The sequence below is a fragment of the Patagioenas fasciata genome, chromosome 28 (assembly GCF_037038585.1).
Source record: "Patagioenas fasciata isolate bPatFas1 chromosome 28, bPatFas1.hap1, whole genome shotgun sequence".
Lineage (NCBI taxonomy): Eukaryota > Metazoa > Chordata > Aves > Columbiformes > Columbidae > Patagioenas > Patagioenas fasciata.
The window spans coordinates 1,997,052-2,017,062 of record NC_092547.1 but is presented as its reverse complement, the minus strand read 5'-3'; the positions used below and the strand labels follow the sequence as shown (position 1 = coordinate 2,017,062).

The 20,011-nt window shown below is 45.8% G+C and overlaps 1 protein-coding gene across 1 annotated transcript; it reads left to right on the top strand.

Annotated features, from left to right (window-relative positions):
• The first annotated feature begins 5,917 nt into the window (after positions 1–5,917).
• On the top strand, positions 5,918–15,171 carry LOC139825735 (ral guanine nucleotide dissociation stimulator-like 1). The gene is made up of 12 exons (XM_071799834.1): positions 5,918–6,110; positions 7,200–7,664; positions 9,338–9,600; positions 10,056–10,133; positions 10,567–10,751; positions 11,713–11,837; positions 12,488–12,703; positions 12,935–13,038; positions 13,189–13,330; positions 13,655–13,741; positions 14,052–14,084; positions 14,729–15,171. Exons 1-12 carry the CDS (start codon positions 6,075–6,077, stop codon positions 14,834–14,836), a joined length of 1,842 nt encoding a protein of 613 aa, XP_071655935.1. The 5' UTR covers positions 5,918–6,074; the 3' UTR covers positions 14,837–15,171.
• The last annotated feature ends 4,840 nt before the right edge of the window (positions 15,172–20,011 follow it).

Genomic DNA, 20,011 nt, shown 5'->3' with positions numbered 1-20,011 from the left:
TCCTGGTGAGCGGTGGGAACAGCAAAGCGCTGTTACTGTGGGTGGTGTTTTCACCCCAGGTGACTTGAATGGTGCTTTTAGTTTCGGAAACACCTATTCCCCGATCAGACCTCCTTGACAGGGAACGTGACCGATGTTACAAATCAAAACATGTGGAGCAGGGGATGAATGAGAGGTTTGCAAAGAGCATCTCTCAAGGTTTCTGGCTTTGAAATTGAAGCTTGTATTTGATCAACAATGCCAAGGGAAGCACTCTGAGCAAGTGCCGGCTTTGCTGCCCCTGCTCTTCTGCCAGCGCCGGCTGTTGTGTGTCCAGCTCAGCACTGGGGTGTGTGAGCTGTGACACAAGGTGCCCCTTCCCCAGCAAACCCAGCTCCAAGGCCCAGAATCTTTGCAGGACATCGCAGAAAGTGTTTAGCAGGGGAGACTGTGGATTAATGGATGTCTGCAAACAGCAGCTGGGGCAGCTCTTGCTGCGGATTCGATGGCTGCTGAGAACAAGGTCTCACCTCTCCGAGCGGTTGCTCAGGAGAGCAGAGGCTGTGATTTCCTGCTGCATTTCTAGAGCAGTGTCTGTTGTCTTGAACTAACTCCACCCCCAGGTGTCGCAAAGAGCGTGTTTTAGCGTCTGGCAGAATCTGCGACTTGGTTACCAAGCGACTCCTTGCAACTCCCTCTTTGCAGCTGAGTAACCAAGAGAAGGCTCCTGCTGTCACCCAGCGAGCCATGGAGAAGCACAACCTGCAGTCTGGCTCGGCTGAGGATTACGAGCTGGTCCAGATCATCTCCGAGGACGAAGGTGGGGAAGCAGAACTCTGCTGCTGCTGCTGCTGGAAGAGCTCTGCTGCATTTTGCCGGCCAGAGTAACATGCGGAGCGACGTCAGAAACGCCATCGCCACGTTGTCCCAGCTGCCGGTGAGAATAAACCCCCAACGCTGAGTGGGGCGCCCATGAACGCTCGCTCTGCTCCCTCTCTTGCGGAGCTGGCGATCCCACCCAAGGCGAACGTGTTCTACGCCATGAGCACCCAGGGCAACTTCGACTGCATCCTGAGAAGAAAAGCTGCAGCACAGGAGGAGCCCGCACTTCATGGGTTGTAATGGCTGAGCTCTGGATAGGATTTACTGTTTATATTATAAGTATGTAAACTTTTTTCCCCCCAGTTTTAGTCTGGAGTTCATATATTTTAATATGTGACCTGTATATAATGTTTGAGCTTTGTATCATATTTAATATTTCTATAACGAGTATATTAACTTTTTTCCAGTGTTTGTCTGCAGTTAATGTATTTTAATACTCGATGTGTTGATCATATTTAATCTTTCCATACTTCTACAGAAACCTTCAATATTATATCATCTTTTTTCTACTGAAGTCTGCTTGGAGTTACTATATTTAAATAGCTTAGCTTTATAGAATATTTTAGCTTTGTATAATATTCAGTATTCACAGAATAAGTACGTAAACTTTTTCCACTAATTTCTCCTTGGAGTTAATATATTTCAATGTTTTAGCTGTATATAGTATTTGAGCTTTATTTAATATTTTTTATTTAACATACTGATATTTAATATTTATGTGATATGTTTATTTAATGTACTAATGTTTAATATTTATTTAATATGTTTATTTAATGTACTAATATTTAATATTTATTTACTATGTACATAGACCTTCCCCAATAATTATTTTCTGGAGTTGATATATTTTATTATTAAATCTTTATATAATATTTGATCCTTGTATAATATTTAATATTGATATGATAAGTATATCAACGTTTTTCAACCCATTTTTGTCTGGAGTTAATGTATTTTAATGTTTCTTCTGTAGATAGTGTTTGAGCTTTATATCACATATCTAGAGATGCATATAAAATAAATAGAGAAACTTTTTTCCACCCTTTTTTTCTGGAGTTAATAGATACTAATAACTGAGCTTTATAGAACACATCATCTTTATTTAATATTTATAGAATAAATACTTGAACTTTTTTCCACCAATTCTTGTCTGGCATTAAAATATTCTAATATTTGATCCCTATGTCATATTCAATCTTTACATGGATGTAACATCTCTATCATAAATACGTCACTTTTTTCCACTAATTCTTCTCTTGAGTTAATATATATTAAGATTTGAGCTTTTATATCATACATAATCTTTATTTAATACATAATCTTTATTTACATAAGAAATCTGTGAACTTTTTTCCCCCACCAATTCTTGTCTGGCGTTAAAATATTTTAATATTTGATCCTTATGTAGTATTTAGTTTTTATAGATATGTAACATTTCTATAATAAATACGTAACTTTTTTCAACTAATTTTTGTTGGAGTTAATATAGTTTAATATTTGATCCTTATATTTAATCTCTATATATTATTTAATGTTTCTATAAAAATACGTAAACATTTTTCCAGTATTTTTTGATCTGGAGTTACTAGGATTAATATTTAAGCTTTATATAACACATAATCTTTATTTAATATTTATATAATAAATACTTGAACTTTATTCCACCAATTCTCGTCTGGAGTTAGTAGATTTTAGTGTTTGATCTCTAGATAATATTTGATCTTTATATGATATTTAATCTTTATCTCATATTGAATGTTTCTATAATAAATGGATTAACTTTTGACCACTAATTTGTGTCTGGAGTTAATATATTTTAATGTCTGATTTTGTATTCTATTTAATCTTTATTTAATATTTAATACTTCTATAATAAATATGCAAACGTTTTCCCACCAATTCTTGTCTGGAGTTAGTAGATTTTAATGTTTGATCTTTAGATCATGTTTGAGCTTTGTATAATATTTAATGTATCTATAATAAATAGATGAACTTTTTAACACTATTTTGTGTCTGGAGCGAATGTATTTAAATATTTGATCTTCGTGTAACATTCCATATCTCTATAACCTTTAATGTTTCTATGATAAATACGTCAACTCTTCCCGCTCATCAGTGTCTCGTTCATCTCTTTTCCTCTCAGACTGCACCGCGGTCTGAGAGTTTCCACCTTTTCCCCGTTGTCTCCATCACGGCATTTGTTGCTCCTGGCAAAAAGACGACCCTGAATTTAAGCTGCCTCTTGCGTTCTGGTTGTACTTCAACTGCCCGGGGAGCCAGCACACTGTTGTCAGGTTGTCAGGTTCTGGTGACAGCCTTAGAACCGGTGACGTGCACCAACCCTGCCTGTGCCCTTGGTGTGAGCAGCTCCACTTGCTCCTCACCCTGGGGAAACTGCTCCTGGCTCCGGGTCTGTCACCCTCGCTGCGGGGTCTGCACCAGCCGGGGCTCCGGGGGCTTCGCTCTCGTGCTCCACAGCAGAGGACAAACCCCACGCTCACAGGAGAACACAATAACTCATGGAGCAGCTGAGCTTCACAGCAAAGGGGAAAAAGAGCAGAAAAAGAGCAGAACAGCGGAGAAGGGTTTGCACTGGCTCCTGCCTTCCCAAAACACAGTCAGTGCTGAGCAGGGAAAGCCCGGACAGCACCAGCCCAGGAGCTGAAAGCACAAGTGCGGTCACCTGCTGAAGTGAAGGGTGTTTGGGGTTGCACTGGGAAGCAGTTTTAGTCCTTCTGGGTGAGCAGCCTGGGTGGTGCTCACCGCATTGGGAAGAAGAAACCCAAAAGAACAAAACAAGTAGAATTTCTGGTAGATATGGGGGCAACACTAATGAAAACCTGAAAAGAAGAAACTCCAACCCCATGATGGGAGGGACCTTTTCTTGTTTTGTTAACTACAGAAACAGCTGTTGGGAGGGCAGGGAAAGGATGGACACGCGTCTCTCGAGTTAGAGGAGCCCTGATGGAAGAAAGAACCTGGAAAGTAACTCAAGAACCAGGGGAACTGAAATTGAAGTTGACACAGGATTGGTGATGTGACTACTATTAGTGTTATTGATGTGAATGCCCAGTATAAATGAAAATGAGAATGGCTTAATAGCTAAATGTGTTGAACCGAGTTGTATATGTAATTCTCATTTTATATCTGATGTTTAGGTTGTAAATGGACTGTGGTATAAGCATATCCACAAAGGGAACTTACCGACAGGATTGTGTAAGAAATGTCTAAGAACAGAAGATAAGGAAACCGGGGCTCGGTTGAGGATTCCAGTTGCCGCTGGAAGAATAGAAAAAGAATAGCGGAGAATGGTGGGAGGTATTTACTGAAGGGGTGAATGGGAATTTAGAGCCCACCAGTGATGAGGAGAACAGAGTGCAGACAGAGAAACCACATTCCGTGTTGCTCCTGTTGTTCCTGGGAAGTGAAGGCCAAGAGTTGGGAAACGATAAAAAGTCGCCACGCTAACGGTAAAAACAGGAAAGGCGGGGACACGGCCCTTGCTGCCGAGAAGATGACGAACTCGGCTGCGGCTGCAGCCTGGTCGGCCAGAGAGGCAGAGGGTGCAGAACCCTGGACCTGATCCCCTTGCTGGCAGTGGTGACTTATTGTTCCCAACTTAGCCTGGCCAATCCCTGTACCAAGTGCTACGAGCGTGTGAGAATAGGGAGACTAACCCAGTATGTTCTACATTATCACGCTCCTATTAATTCTGGATGTTATGATAGAAAAAAATTGGAGAAGTGTGAAATCCAAGGGCAGGAATGATGGGTAGCAACTAACCTAGAGAAAGGTGGACTCGCTGTAGGCTCTGCCTCCTGCCCTAGGGGAGAACAGAGGATCTGTTTTACACAAGGTGGTGAGTGGGGCTATTCAGATGGAGGGGGAGTGCAAGATCAGTAGAAGGAGGAGTTAGTTAAGAGTGCCACTCAGGAATTAAAAGGAAAGCAAGAGCAACAGAAATTGGTACAGAACAGCAGTGATTGGTATGAGGAAATAAGGCAAAAAGACAAAGGATTACAATTACCGACAGCAGGGAAAAACCTGTTTATAGATCTTATGGAAAAGACAGCCCGAGAATTAAATGTCACCTCGTGCTGGATATGTGGGGGGTCTCAAATGACTGAATACGTTGGACGAACCCCTTGTCAGTTAGCGTTGAGGGCAAATTCGTCAAGTACCTCTATTCCTCCCACTTGGTGGCCAGGTCCACCTAATGGATATTGGTCTCGAAACTGTAGCCTGGTGGAAGAAAATAGGGTTCGTGATAGTATGTGCATTTCTGCGTTTACTGTTTGTGCCATGCATGATCCCGTGCTTTATTCAGTTACTACATTCAGCAGTCCAAGGCATGCAAATCTCAGCCATGCCTATCGATCCTGAAATGGCAGCAAAAGGAACGGGGTATAAATTAATGATTTTAGGCAGGTGCTGGCTAACTTTGAAGTCAAAGCACGAATCAATGGGATAAAAAGCAAAAAGGGGAACTGTGAGAAATGCAGCTGTGGTTCGTGCTGAGAAGATGTTTAATGTTTACAGATATAACCAAATGGGGCACGGGCTCTGAACCTGGAAAAGGAAAAGGTGGTGAAGTTCTATGTAAAAAGTTAGGAAACTTGTTTATGAAGTTATATTGATAGAGGGAAATAACATTTTAAAGGGTTAACCAGCTACATAGTAAGAGCCTACTAACGAACTAACACTTTAAGCCACAGAATGAATATCTAGTTCAGAACTGTATGTAAGCAATTGTGCTAGGAATCTTTAAAGGGCCAGGAGTAAAATCCCAGCGCGTGGTGCGTGTGCGTGAAGCAGCTCCGGGAGCGCTCGCCCCGGGCTCTGCCGCAGCACACGTTGTGTTCCACGCACAGTCTGATGCCCACGCTCCCGGCTCGGTCCGTCTGTCCCGCTCCCGGCGCCTTGTCCGGCTGAGCAAGGGCTCGGACTGCGGGCGGGCTGAGGGCGGGGCAAGGGGGCGCGCGCGGAGCGGCGGCGAGCTGCGATTGGCCGGCTGCGGGCGGCGCGTGCCGCCGCGAGGCCGCGTCCGGTCGCCGTGGTGCCGGCGGAGCCGTCGCCGCCGTTGGCGTGGGGGCGAGCGGTCGGTGCGAGAGAGAGCGGGAGTGCGGGGCTGGCGGAGCCGGCAGCAGCCCTGCCTGCGGACGCGGACACAGCGCCATGTGCGGGATCGGCTGCGGGCCCTGCTGCGGACGGGTATGAGCGAGCCGGGCCCCGCCGCCCGCCCTCCCCAGGTAAATTGTCCCTTTAGTGCTAAAAAATGTAATAGTTCTTTTTGCAGTTTCACTTCATAAAAGGGATTTGTGTAACGCTTTCTCATTTCTTAAAAGGCATGGCTAAAAAAAAGAGATTAAATTTGAAATATAGTGTGATATATCACACTGAGGAAGGAAAACCATGAGCCAGCACTGGGCCCTTGTGGCCAGGAAGCCAATGATACCCGGGGTGGGTTAGAAGGGGGTGGTCAGTAGGTCAGAGAGGTTCTCCTGCCCCTCTGCTCTGCCCTGGGGAGACCACACCTGGAATATTGTGTCCAGTTGTGGCCCCTCAGCTCCAGAAGGACAGGGAACTGCTGGAGAGAGTCCAGCGCAGCCACCAAGATGCTGGAGGGAGTGGAGCATCTCCCGTGTGAGGAAAGGCTGAGGGAGCTGGGGCTCTGGAGCTGGAGAAGAGGAGACTGAGGGGTGACCTCATTAATGTTTATAAATATGTAAAGGGTGAGTGTCAGGAGGATGGAGCCAGGCTCTTCTCAGTGACAACCAGTGACAGGACAAGGGGTGACGGGTACAAACTGAGACACAAAAGGTTCCTCTTAAATTTGACAAGAAACTTCTTCATGGTGAGGGTGTCAGAGCCTGGCCCAGGCTGCCCATGGGGGTTGTGGAGTCTCCTTCTCTGCAGACATTCAAACCCGCCTGGACCCCTTCCTGTGGAACCTCAGCTGGGTGTTCCTGCTCCTGGATGAGCTTTCCAGGTCCCTTCCAACCCCTGACATTCTGGGATTCTGGGATTCTGTGAAAGGGTTATTAGACATTGGAACAGGCTGCCCATGGCGGCGGTGGGGTCACCATCCCTGGAGGGGTTTAAAAGGGACATAGATGAGGTCCTGAGGGACATGGGGCAGTGCCAGGGGTGGGTTGACGGTTGCACTCGATGGTCTCTTCCAACCAAAATGTTTCTATGATCCTATCTATTTTTTGCATTGTAATAGTGTCTGAATTTCAGGGTTCATGTGATCTTGTCCCGGTACTTTTGCAAGGACGTTAAAAGTAAATGTGTTGCTATCTGCAATTCAAAACTGTTTTTCCGTTGTTTTCTAACAGGCTCGGAACTTCCCCTTTCGGAACCTGTCTCTTTGGAGATGCTGGAGAAGACCAAGGAGGAGGACACCCAGGCAGAAGAGACACGAGGAAGATGTGGAGTCTCTGCACAGCCTTGAGGAGACTCTGACCAAGCCAACCAAGGAAGAAGTGGAGAGCCCAGAGTGTACTGAGGAGCCTCCAGAGCGCGTTGAGGAGACTCCAGAGCGCATTGAGCAGACTCTAAGCGAGACAAGAGAGGAAGATGTGGAGACTACAAGCAAGGTATCAGACAAAGACGCAGAGACTCCAGAGCGTGTTGAGAACGGTCTAAGCAAGGCAACAGAGGAAGACACAGAGACTGCAGAGTGCACAGAGGAGACTCCAAGCGAGCCAACTGAAGAAGACGTGGAGACTCCACAGAGCCTGGAAGAAAATGTGAGGAACCAACCTGGGGAAGACGTGGAGGTTCCACAGAGCGTTCAAGAGGCAAGTCACTGGTGCACAGACAGTTCTGTATGACTTAGGGATATTTTAGAGTTAAAAGAGGTAAAAAAAAACCAGAAAAGCAACCCCCAAAAAAACCCCAAACCCCAGCTTCCCCAAACCAGGATTTGGTTGCACTGCACTCAAATCCTTTCTAATTGAGTTGTTGCTGTGCTTAAGGCTATGGTAGTCAGTAAAGCCCTGAAACTTTAATTATTCAAGTGGTATGTATGAAGAAAAAGCATTATGTGGTTGCAGGGGGACCAGTATATGTATTTCTGAAGTTAATTGTTACATCTATTTTCAATTCTCTAGTGCTTTGCTCCTCAACATGTATCAGCATGTTAATACAGCGGCTGTTAGTGGTGGGGTTCAGGAGATCTGGACTCTCTGGTTTAATTCTTACCTCTTTCATTGACTTGTGCAGTAAGTTGTGCACTCAGCTCCTCTCTGCTTTCAGTTAAAAGCCCAAAAAGGCCCAGGTAACTGAAGGCAGCTAAAAAGTGGCAACTGAAGTGAGCGTTGTTGAGGTGTTGTGAGATCCTGGTGCTGGCATGCTGGTGTCTGCAGCCTGCGCTTGTGCAGGGACCATGTTCCTTTCTCTCTGACTTGTTTCTCTTGGCCCTTTTCCTGGCAGAGCACAACTGAGGATGGAGCTGAAGACGCACAAGAAGGAGCTGTTGACTGCGACAGCCTGAGAAGAGCGCAGATCCAGCAGACTGACAGCGAAGGAGCAAGATGGCTCGGGGTAAGTAAAGCTGGCATGGTGGCCAAGCCCCCAGCTGATCAAAGTGTCCTCACTTCATTGCAATCGGTGCAGCTGTGGCAGTTTGAGCCAGAGGGTCAGGAGGTGGGTAGAACTTTCATGTTATGTTGCGATGTTTCTACATTTTCTTCAGGATCCAAGGCAATAATATAAGAACTTGCTTTGGTGTAGTGTCCAGGTTGGTAGTATAGAGACTTTGAGTGGCAGATTTCCCATCTCTGCCTCCTGTTTTTACCGGGAGAAATAGCAGAAAGTATTTTTGACCTCCTGTACATTTTCCAGCTGATGGGAAGAGTTCTTAGTGATGCTGCATTTGTAGAGTGATTTGGAGGCTTTTCAGCTGAAAAGCGTTGGCTGGTAGTGGATGTGTCTGAGAGAAATGCAGCTCTAACTGAAAATTTCATAGAACCCGTGTTGAAAGGAATACAACTGGTTTTGTTCATTTTGAGTGAGTTGGGCTTTATTACCAATTCCTTTAAGTACTGAGAAGCTTGAAACCTTGCTTAGTATTTTCTTGTAGAGGTTGGAGTAAGTGAAGGAACTTAGATCTTTCATGCTGCAAGAAGTCTGACAAACCTTTCTTAAACTTCTGGATGCTAAGAAAGCATCCGGGGTTTTTGAATGGTTGGCCCTGTTATGAGAGAATGGTCAGTTTCAAAGGCAACCAGGAGATTACAGCTTAAGCACTGGAAACACTTGGCTGTTTCAATAAGAAATGTCTTGATTGTCCTCCAGTATTTGATACAGCATTTGGTGTTTGGAGAGCCCAAACCGACAAAATTGTTTAGTAACTAGAGATGGACTATTCCTGTGAAAAGGTGGAATGGAATCTGTGTTTCGTTGTGCAAGCTCTGTCGGGGCTCTGGCTTCTGTCTGAGTTTTGTGCTTTGTCTTTGTTTCCACTTTGTAGGCTGAAGGGGACCAGTTCCCTGCAGGACACACTGTCAGCCCGGACGAGACGTGCAACAGCAGGGCCCTGAAAGCTGGAACTTTGGAAAAGCTGGTGGAGACGCTTCCGACGGCCTTTGCCGATAATGACTTCACATACATCAGCATCTTCCTCTCCACGTACAGGGCCTTTACCGATAATGACTTCACATACATCAGCATCTTCCTCTCCACGTACAGGGCCTTTGCTTCCACCAGCACAGTCCTGGAACTGCTCCTGGACAGGTGAGAGCCGGGACAGAGTGGAAACTGAGCCGTCATTTATTATACACGACAGGGGGATGTTGACAGAAAAGAATCCTGCAAAATTCAGGATTTCAGCGTAAACACACCATGTGTAAATGCACGTTGCCCACATCCCAAATCTCATTAAAGCTTAAGCGCCAGGTGGGGAAAGCGTGCGTGGTCTGACCGCTAAGGAACCAAACTGGGACCGACACAAGAAAACCAATACAGCTTGTCCCTTAAAAAAAGACCAGTGCACGGGGGATATGTGCAAACCCTTCATCTCTGCCGCAGCTTCCCCAGCCACGGTGGAATTGTCCAGCATGAAGCCCTTGTCTTCATGCCAATTGTATATGAATATGCCAATATCTATATGTTTATGCCAATTGTATATGGATTACGCTGTTTGGGTTGCTCAGTAGAGGTTCCTCTAAACAGCCATCTCATTTTTTCAGATACGGAAACCTGGAGATCTCGGGCTCTGAAGAACATGGAACCCAGAATTCCCCCGGATCCAGCACAGTGCTCAGGACGTAAGTTTGGTTTTGCAGCGCCCAGCGAGCCCCAGTCAGGGTTCGGTGCTGGAGCGGGACGTGGGCAGCAGAGCTGTTGTTTCATTTGACAATTCACAGCCCTGTTTGCTTCAAGGAGCTTGTGTAAAGGCCAAGTATCAGCTGTCTCATAACACATCCAATAATACAACGCAGAGAAAATATGAATGACTGCGCTGGTTTCTCAAGGTGTAATTGAAGAAGCAGCCTTTAGTTTCCTATGAAGTATTATCTTAATAATATTTCTTGCCTAAAAAGAACAAATTAAATTCTGTGCTCACAGAAGTGTCCATACTGCCCTCACGTGGGGGATGAATGTCTCAGTGTTCCTGTTGTTATATTAGGTACAGATCCATGCGATTGCATCAATACCTGCTGCATACAACCCATGTGTTCTCTCTGAATTTGCTCACAGTGCGATGGCATCGATTTTACAAGCCTGGCTCGACCAATGTGCCGACGATTTCCGAGAGCCGCCCGAGTACGTGTGTCTGCAGAAGGTGCTGAGTTATCTGAAGAAGAACATGCCCGGCTCTGACCCGGAGAAGAGGGCGCAGAACCTCCTGGAGCAGTTCCAGAAAGAAGAATGGGAGAATGATGGTAAAGTACCTTTCTCTGCTGTCTGTGTGTTCTCCCAGCGTCAAGCCTGACACATCCCCTTATCCAGAGCACAAAGCTTCCTGTGCCGTGAGCCGAAAAGTCGTAAGAGCTCACGTGGTATGTGAATGAGTACTGGAATCAACTTCCAGCCTTAGTAGGCAGACTGAGTTCTACTACATGCATTTTTCTCACGTTACCTGCGTGTTTTTCAGACCCCGTTGGCTCTGGAGCGCATAACGGTAGGACTGGTGTGCAGAAAAGGCCCAGGTTTAGACTTAGTGCTGCGGCAGCCAAGGCTGCTGATCAATTCTGTACAGCCCTGCAGCCCTGAATCCAGCTCTGGTTTAGTGCCGAGTCCAGCCCAGGGCGTCCGGGGGCCTGTCCTGAAGCTGCTGGAGCCACGATTGGTTTCGTATATTTTGCATTACTTTCTCTCCTCATCAGTAGTACTAGCAAAGCACGTTTTAACTTTCCAACTGGTCTCTCTCCCTTCTCCTCCTCTTCCCTTGAAACGTGGACATAAGAGCATTCTCAGCGTAATATTTTGGGGGTATAATTGCAGTCTTGTCTCTTTGCAGTTCAGCTGTTTTTCAGAGTATAGAATGCGTAAATGCTGACAAGCAGATTATCAAAGTTCTGCAGTGTTAATAAGGAGTTGTTGTGGGGGGGTTGGTGGGTTTGTTCTTTCCAAAGAATGGTTAGTGAATGGGTTAAGGCACTTCTCAGCTAAGAGACCCTGAACAGCTCAGTTCTCCCTATTTCTTTTTCTTCTACCTTCTCTTTGCCCATTTAATCTTCTGGACCTTCTCTATCTCCCTAAAATATGCAGCACGGTGAGGCCGTTACCCCAGGCAGGTCCCTTTGCATGTTCTGTTCTTCTATGTAGTGATTTTCCAAATACCTGCTTTGATTACTTGTTTTCTGTATAAATTCACTGACTCGTGTTTTCCCCGCTGGCCAGACGCGTTCCACAGCCTTTCTCCCTGCACCCCGGACGAGGAAGAGGAACTGGAGATCAGCGGCCCAGAAGAATTCTCGCTGTCCCAAGAAGACCTGGTGGCAGAACAGCTGACATACATGGACGCGGTATGTAGATCATAGGTATTACTTGAAATGCTCGGGGAAAGAGTTCTGGGCTTCTCATTGTTTGTTTGTTTGTTTTTTAACTTATATCGGTGTAAGTCTGTTGTTCCAGAACCGCTCTGTTGCTGGGACACAGAGCGCAGCTCTGCTTGGTTATCCAGACTTGCTTCATTGATTGGGCTTTTCCTTCAGTTCTTCTGAAGGTGTTTGTCTTTTTGTTATACAGTGTGGATGTAGACTGTGTGGCCTCTTTTGCAAAGTTTAGCATTTGACCCCTCAGAAATAGCGTATTTTGACTGTATCTTAGGCTACCTCACCTGAAGATGTAGAAGTACTTTGTAACTGTAGAGCTCCGATTTGGCTTATTTGTATCAATCTCTTTCAAAAGTATCATGATATAGAAATCTTTCCCCCTGGTAATGTAAGTGATAGAAAGGTGTCTTTTATTTTTCCAGGACAGTTTAGCTGACAGTTCTTTTAGGGCGTCAGGCCTAAAGAGTTATACCAAAGTGTATATTTTAAACTGGAGAGAAAACCAATATTTCCCTTTTAATACCATACTGGATTCAGCTGCAGTTTGTACTGTAACCGTGCATTTCTTGCTGTGGGCAGTAGCGCTCCAGGCTGAGTTGGACACCTCTGTTTCCCTCTAGACACTCTTCCAGAACGTTGTGCCCCACCACTGCCTGGGCTGCATCTGGTCCCGAAGGGACAAGAAAGAGAACAAACAGCTGGCACAGAGCATCAGAGCCACCATCTCGCAGTTCAACGCCGTCACCAACTGCGTGCTCAGCACCATCCTGGAGAGCAAAGAATTAAAGACACAGCCAAGAGCGAAGATCTTGGAGAAGTGGATCCGTATCGGACGTGTAAAGCGTTTATTCGCGACTGTTTAACGTTCCTTGTGCGGGTGCCGTGGAGCTGGGAGGGGACAGGGGGGTTGTAGCGGGGAGTGATATTTTTGATGCTCAGTATTTGTAGAGGTGCCCGCTTAGCAGGGAGAATGTGCAGCAAGCAGGACACGGGGCAGACAGAAGAGCACTGACTATTGGTGATGCTGACGTTTAACGCTCCTGTGTTTCTAACCGCTCCTTTCACAGCAATGTAGGATCCTGAACAACTTTTCGTCTCTGAAGGCCATCGTTTCCGCCTTGCAGTCCACCTCGGTTTATCGCCGGAAGAAGACCAGGGCCTGCGTTCCAAAGTAAGGCTGTGCAGTGTGTCACTGGATGTGTTTTGGTGCTTTTATCTTTTCTGTGCCCAACTGTTAACGATTCTTGAGAAAAAAATTGTCCCCTGATCTGATTCAGAGTGCTTACAAACAACTTAAATCATTTAATCTTTTCCTGTACAGGGACACAATGCTGATGTTCGAAGAGCTTTGCGAAATATTCTCCAACTGTGACAACTTTGCGACGAGCAGGGAGCTGCTGCTGAAGGTGGGAATGAGCTTGAGTTGCCAGGTTGTGATCTCACCCAAAGCCGAGCTCAGCCCTGTTCCTGACCAATGAGCTCCCGTATGCGGTGCTTTGGGGAAGACGGGTCTGTAAATCCCGGCTTTTCTGCTGGGGCGAGAGGTGCCGCACAGCGAGATTTGACGCAGAGGAGTTACGAATGAGCACTTTGGCTTATATACCGCTCTGTGCAGACATGAACCGCTGGCTGAGATACCAAGGATGATGTCGTGAAAGCATCATTTACAAGAGCGCTGTTTGGTGAAGCAGACTAGTTGTATTTGGTTTGCTTCCACAGGAGTATTCTAATTAGTATAATTATGACTTCTCAGTCAATTAATCCACCATTGCTCTGACCGTTTGCAGGGAGTCACACAAGGCACGGTACCTTACCTGGGTACCTTCCTCACTGACCTCGTCATGCTGGACACAGCCCTTCAGGACTATCTCGAGGTAATTTGGGGCAATTTTTGGAATCCTAAATCTCCTCCCTCCCTTGCAGACACTGTGTCTGCTCCTGCATCTTCCACTGGGTGCTAGTGCAGTTCTTAAAAAGAGAGGAATGTATTTAACAAATAGACTCAGGTACACGAGTGCTGTGGCTTATCCTAGAGCTGGAAACGGGTCTTTGTAGAGGCCTTTGGTCAGGGCAGCTCTGGCCCGTCCCTTGGTGTCGCTACTTCATCCTGTTCATCCTGTTTGTGATCAACTCCAGCCGAGCCTGTGCTCTTCTCCTCCGATCCCTTCTCTGTCCTTCCAACAGGGCGGCCTGATCAATTTTGAGAAGCGGCGAAGGGTAAGTGGAACGGTGACTGTTCTGTGATCGTTAGTGCCTGACGCTCTCTGCTAGAGCGTTCTCTTGGCGAGGCCTGTTGTCTTTGCTGGGCGTATCCAACAGCCGCTCACGTTACTCAGAGGGTGAGGAAGGAACAGTCCCCGGCACGCTGTGAACCTCTGCCGGGCTGTGCGGGGCGGCGCGGGAAGAGAAATTCCTTTTAGATGCGGGCAGCAGGGGAAGAGGAGCCGCAGGGCACTCGCTGCCGCGGGAGTTACGTCTGGGGCACGTTCCCCCCGTTTGGTGTTCACGGGAACACGTTACACGAGCGTGTTCTGTGTGCTGGGAGCGCATCAGACCTGCTGGTGTGAGACCTTTGCTGGCCACAAGATGCAGTCTGTGACCATCTTCCTTGTGCTGCAGTAAATAGTTGTGGGTCAAAGGTGCAGAGAGCGAAGCGGGTACCTGGGACCGAGAAATCAAGGCTGAGCGTTGCCTTCCAGCCTGAGCCTTGTTGGTCAGAGATCAGTAGGAGCGAAGGTGCCGGGGTTTCCTCTGTCCGAGGGCAGTTTGTCCTGGATCTGTTGCTGCGTGTGTTTAGTGTATTAACGAGACTGGCTTTATTTTTCTAATTAGAATTCCTATTTTATTATTTGTTTTCTTAGGAGTTTGAAGTAATCGCACAAATGAAGCTGTTGCAGTCCTCATGTAACAGCTATTGCGTGACAGGAGATGAGAAATTCGTGCAGTGGTTTAGGAGGCAGCGGCATTGAAGTGATGAGGAGAGGTAGGGTCTCAGCCCAGCTGGCGAAGCAGCTTTTCTTCCCCCGCAGGCAGGTTCAGGTTCTCTCAGCCTTGAGCTCTGCGCTGCCAGGAGCTGCTCCCGGAGAGTGGAAATACACACGCACAGAGCTGCGCTCCTCCTCGTGGGGATGAACCCTCTGGGACGTGGGAGTGACGCAGGGCTTCTCAAATATGGCCACTTTGAGATATTTAACTAACGGTATTGCCTGTTCTGCAGTTTCCGTCTGTCACGTGAAATCGAAGGAGCAGCTCCTGACCAGAGCACCGCAGCGGGCAGAGCTCAGAAGAGCGTGGTGAAGAGATTCAGCCTGTGAGTACAACGGGGAGGGGGTTTGGTGTGTGAATATGAACTGGAATAAATCAAACACCAGCTGACAAACCTGGCTGGGGATCCAGAGCACTGCAGTGCTGCGAGGAGACACCGCCAGCTAGAAATACGTATTGCTGTTGTCTCTTTCTATTGGTGTAAGTAGCCATGAGGGTTATCGACTAAAGACTGCAGAAATAACTCTAAGGTGTCAAACAAAGGAACGATTTTAGTGCTGGATTATAAATTCAATTCAAATTTGCAGCAGCAAAACAGAGCAAATAAGGATAGAGTCTAATTTGCTATACACACACAAACAATAGGCCACTCGAGATAGGAAAACACAACAGCAGGTCAGATTGTTGAAGCAAGTGACAGCTGTGCTCAGCCCAGCTCTGTTGTGCTTTCTTTTCTCCCCTAGGCCGTTCCTGGGCTTGGGGGTGAGCGCCCTCAGCACCCCCGTCAACGCGCAGCCCAAACCTGCTCCAGGTGGGAGCTCTGGGGACAGCACCGTCACCATCGTCCCTCCCACCGACACTGCTGAGGAGCCTCAGCACAAGGTAGGGCCCGGGCCCTGTGTTCAGCACAAACAGCCTGTGCGAGGCTGCTGACGCTGCCGGCGGCCCCAGGCGCTTGCCCAAGCCTGTGGATCTTGACTGGAGCGTTGCTGGCAGTGGAATGGAGGGACCTGAGCTCTGGGAAAGGCGATTTTGGGGGGAGGGCTCATGTACATCAGCCCAGCCTAATTCTGGGGCAGGCAGAGCAGCTGAGCAAGTGAGAAGCAGGTGAGGTCAGAGCTCACCAGCCCTGTGGTTTGACCTGCCAGGAACTGCCCAGACCAAGCCTGGGCTGGGCTGGGTTCCGTTCCCAGGGAGCTTTGTCCTGCAGACTCTGCTCTCTTGACCTAAGCTGCCTTAACTGGGTTGCCGAAGCCCTTGTTAAGGCTGTTGTGCTGAAGAGTGTCATCTTTAGCTTTTGGATCTTTGAAATTCAATGGTAATGAATGTGTTTGATCTCGTCTCCCCCCTTGCTGCCATCTGATGACAAGTGCTCCAAGAAGTGCCCCGGCCCCGTGACTCCCGTTCCATCAAAAGAAGTGCCGCCAGTCCTGCCAGTCTACAGCCAGCAGAGCGGAGAGAGCTGCGTCATCCGCACCAGCGTAGAAGAGGACAGAAGCGGCAACATCTACAGGAGCATCCTGGTGAGCGGTGGGAACAGCAAAGCGCTGTTACTGTGGGTGGTGTTTTCACCCCAGGTGACTTGAATGGTGCTTTTAGTTTCGGAAACACCTATTCCCCGATCAGACCTCCTTGACAGGGAACGTGACCGATGTTACAAATCAAAACATGTGGAGCAGGGGATGAATGAGAGGTTTGCAAAGAGCATCTCTCAAGGTTTCTGGCTTTGAAATTGAAGCTTGTATTTGATCAACAATGCCAAGGGAAGCACTCTGAGCAAGTGCCGGCTTTGCTGCCCCTGCTCTTCTGCCAGCGCCGGCTGTTGTGTGTCCAGCTCAGCACTGGGGTGTGTGAGCTGTGACACAAGGTGCCCCTTCCCCAGCAAACCCAGCTCCAAGGCCCAGAATCTTTGCAGGACATCGCAGAAAGTGTTTAGCAGGGGAGACTGTGGATTAATGGATGTCTGCAAACAGCAGCTGGGGCAGCTCTTGCTGCGGATTCGATGGCTGCTGAGAACAAGGTCTCACCTCTCCGAGCGGTTGCTCAGGAGAGCAGAGGCTGTGATTCCCTGCTGCATTTCTAGAGCAGTGTCTGTTGTCTTGAACTAACTCCACCCCCAGGTGTCGCAAAGAGCGTGTTTTAGCGTCTGGCAGAATCTGCGACTTGGTTACCAAGCGACTCCTTGCAACTCCCTCTTTGCAGCTGAGTAACCAAGAGAAGGCTCCTGCTGTCATCCAGCGAGCCGTGGAGAAGCACAACCTGCATTCTGGCTCGGCCGAGGATTACGAGCTGGTCCAGATCATCTCCGAGGACGAAGGTGGGGAAGCAGAACTCTGCTGCTGCTGCTGCTGCTTGAAGAGCTCTGCTGCATTTTGCCGGCAAGAGTAACATGCGGAGCGACGTCAGAAACGCCATCGCCACGTTGTCCCAGCTGCCGGTGAGAATAAACCCCCAACGCTGAGTGGGGCGCCCATGAACGCTCGCTCTGCTCCCTCTCTTGCGGAGCTGGCGATCCCACCCAAGGCGAACGTGTTCTACGCCGTGAGCACCCAGGGCAACTTCGACTGCATCCTGAGAAGAAAAGCTGCAGCACAGGAGGAGCCCGCACTTCATGGGTTGTAATGGCTGAGCTCTGGATAGGATTTACTGTTTATATTATAAGTATGTAAACTTTTTTCCCCCCAGTTTTAGTCTGGAGTTCATGTATTTTAATATGTGACCTGTATATAATGTTTGAGCTTTGTATCATATTTAATATTTCTATAACGAGTATATTAACTTTTTTCCAGTTTTTGTCTGCAGTTAATGTATTTTAATACTCGATGTGTTTATCATATTTAATCTTTCCATACTTCTACAGAAACCTTCAATATTATATCATCTTTTTTCTACTGATGTCTGCTTGGAGTTCCTATATTTAAATAGCTTAGCTTTATAGCATATTTTAGCTTGTATAATATTCAGTATTCATAGAATAAGTACGTAAACTTTTTCCACTAATTTCTCCTTGGAGTTAATATATTTAAATGTTTTAGCTGTATATAGTATTTGAGCTTTATTTAATATTTTTTATTTAACATACTGATATTTAATATTTATGTGATATGTTTATTTAATGTACTAATGTTTAATATTTATTTAATATGTTTATTTAATGTACTAATATTTAATATTTATTTACTATGTACATAGACCTTCCCCAATAATTATTTTCTGGAGTTGATATATTTTATTATTAAATCTTTATATAATATTTGATCCTTGTATAATATTTAATATTGATATGATAAGTATATCAACGTTTTTCAACCCATTTTTGTCTGGAGTTAATGTATTTTAATGTTTCTTCTGTAGATAGTGTTTGAGCTTTATATCACATATCTAGAGATGCATATAAAATAAATAGAGAAACTTTTTTCCACCCTTTTTTTCTGGAGTTAATAGATACTAATAACTGAGCTTTATAGAACACATCATCTTTATTTAATATTTATAGAATAAATACTTGAACTTTTTTCCACCAATTCTTGTCTGGCATTAAAATATTCTAATATTTGATCCCTATGTCATATTCAATCTTTACATGGATGTAACATCTCTATCATAAATACGTCACTTTTTTTCCACTAATTCTTCTCTTGAGTTAATATATATTAAGATTTGAGCTTTTATATCATACATAATCTTTATTTAATACATAATCTTTATTTACATAATAAATATGTGAACTTTTTTCCCCCACCAATTCTTGTCTGGCGTTAAAATATTTTAATATTTGATCCTTATGTAGTATTTAGTTTTTATAGATATGTAACATTTCTATAATAAATACGTAACTTTTTTCAACTAATTTTTGTTGGAGTTAATATAGTTTAATATTTGATCCTTATATTTAATCTCTATATATTATTTAATGTTTCTATAAAAATACGTAAACATTTTTCCAGTATTTTTTGATCTGGAGTTACTAGGATTAATATTTAAGCTTTATATAACACATAATCTTTATTTAATATTTATATAATAAATACTTGAACTTTATTCCACCAATTCTCGTCTGGAGTTAGTAGATTTTAGTGTTTGATCTCTAGATAATATTTGATCTTTATATGATATTTAATCTTTATCTCATATTGAATGTTTCTATAATAAATGGATTAACTTTTGACCACTAATTTGTGTCTGGAGTTAATATATTTTAATGTCTGATTTTGTATTCTATTTAATCTTTATTTAATATTTAATACTTCTATAATAAATATGCAAACGTTTTCCCACCAATTCTTGTCTGGAGTTAGTAGATTTTAATGTTTGATCTTTAGATCATGTTTGAGCTTTGTATAATATTTAATGTATCTATAATAAATAGATGAACTTTTTAACACTATTTTGTGTCTGGAGCGAATGTATTTAAATATTTGATCTCGTGTAACATTCCATCTCTCTATAACCTTTAATGTTTCTATGATAAATACGTCAACTCTTCCCGCTCCTCAGTGTCTCGTTCATCTCTTTTCCTCTCTGAGACTGCACCGCGGTCTGAGAGTTTCCACCTTTTCCCCGTTGTCTCCATCACGGCATTTGTTGCTCCTGGCAAAAAGACGACCCCGAATTTAAGCTGCCTCTTGCGTTCTGGTTGTACTTCAACTGCCCGGGGAGCCAGCACACTGTTGTCAGGTTGTCAGGTTCTGGTGACAGCCTTAGAACCGGTGCCGTGCACCAACCCTGCCTGTGCCCTTGGTGTGAGCAGCTCCACTTGCTCCTCACCCTGGGGAAACTGCTCCTGGCTCCGGGTCTGTCACCCTCGCTGCGGGGTCTGCACCAGCCGGGGCTCCGGGGGCTTCGCTCTCGTGCTCCACAGCAGAGGACAAACCCCACGCTCACAGGAGAACACAATAACTCATGGAGCAGCTGAGCTTCACAGCAAAGGGGAAAAAGAGCAGAAAAAGAGCAGAACAGCGGAGAAGGGTTTGCACTGGCTCCTGCCTTCCCAAAACACAGTCAGTGCTGAGCAGGGAAAGCCCGGACAGCACCAGCCCAGGAGCTGAAAGCACAGACAGAGAACCAGCGCCTGTCGGAGCTGTGGAACCGCTGGGCAGCCACCGGGTCTTGCAGATGGAAATAAATAGAAAAGTGCACCCACACGCACACGTACGGGT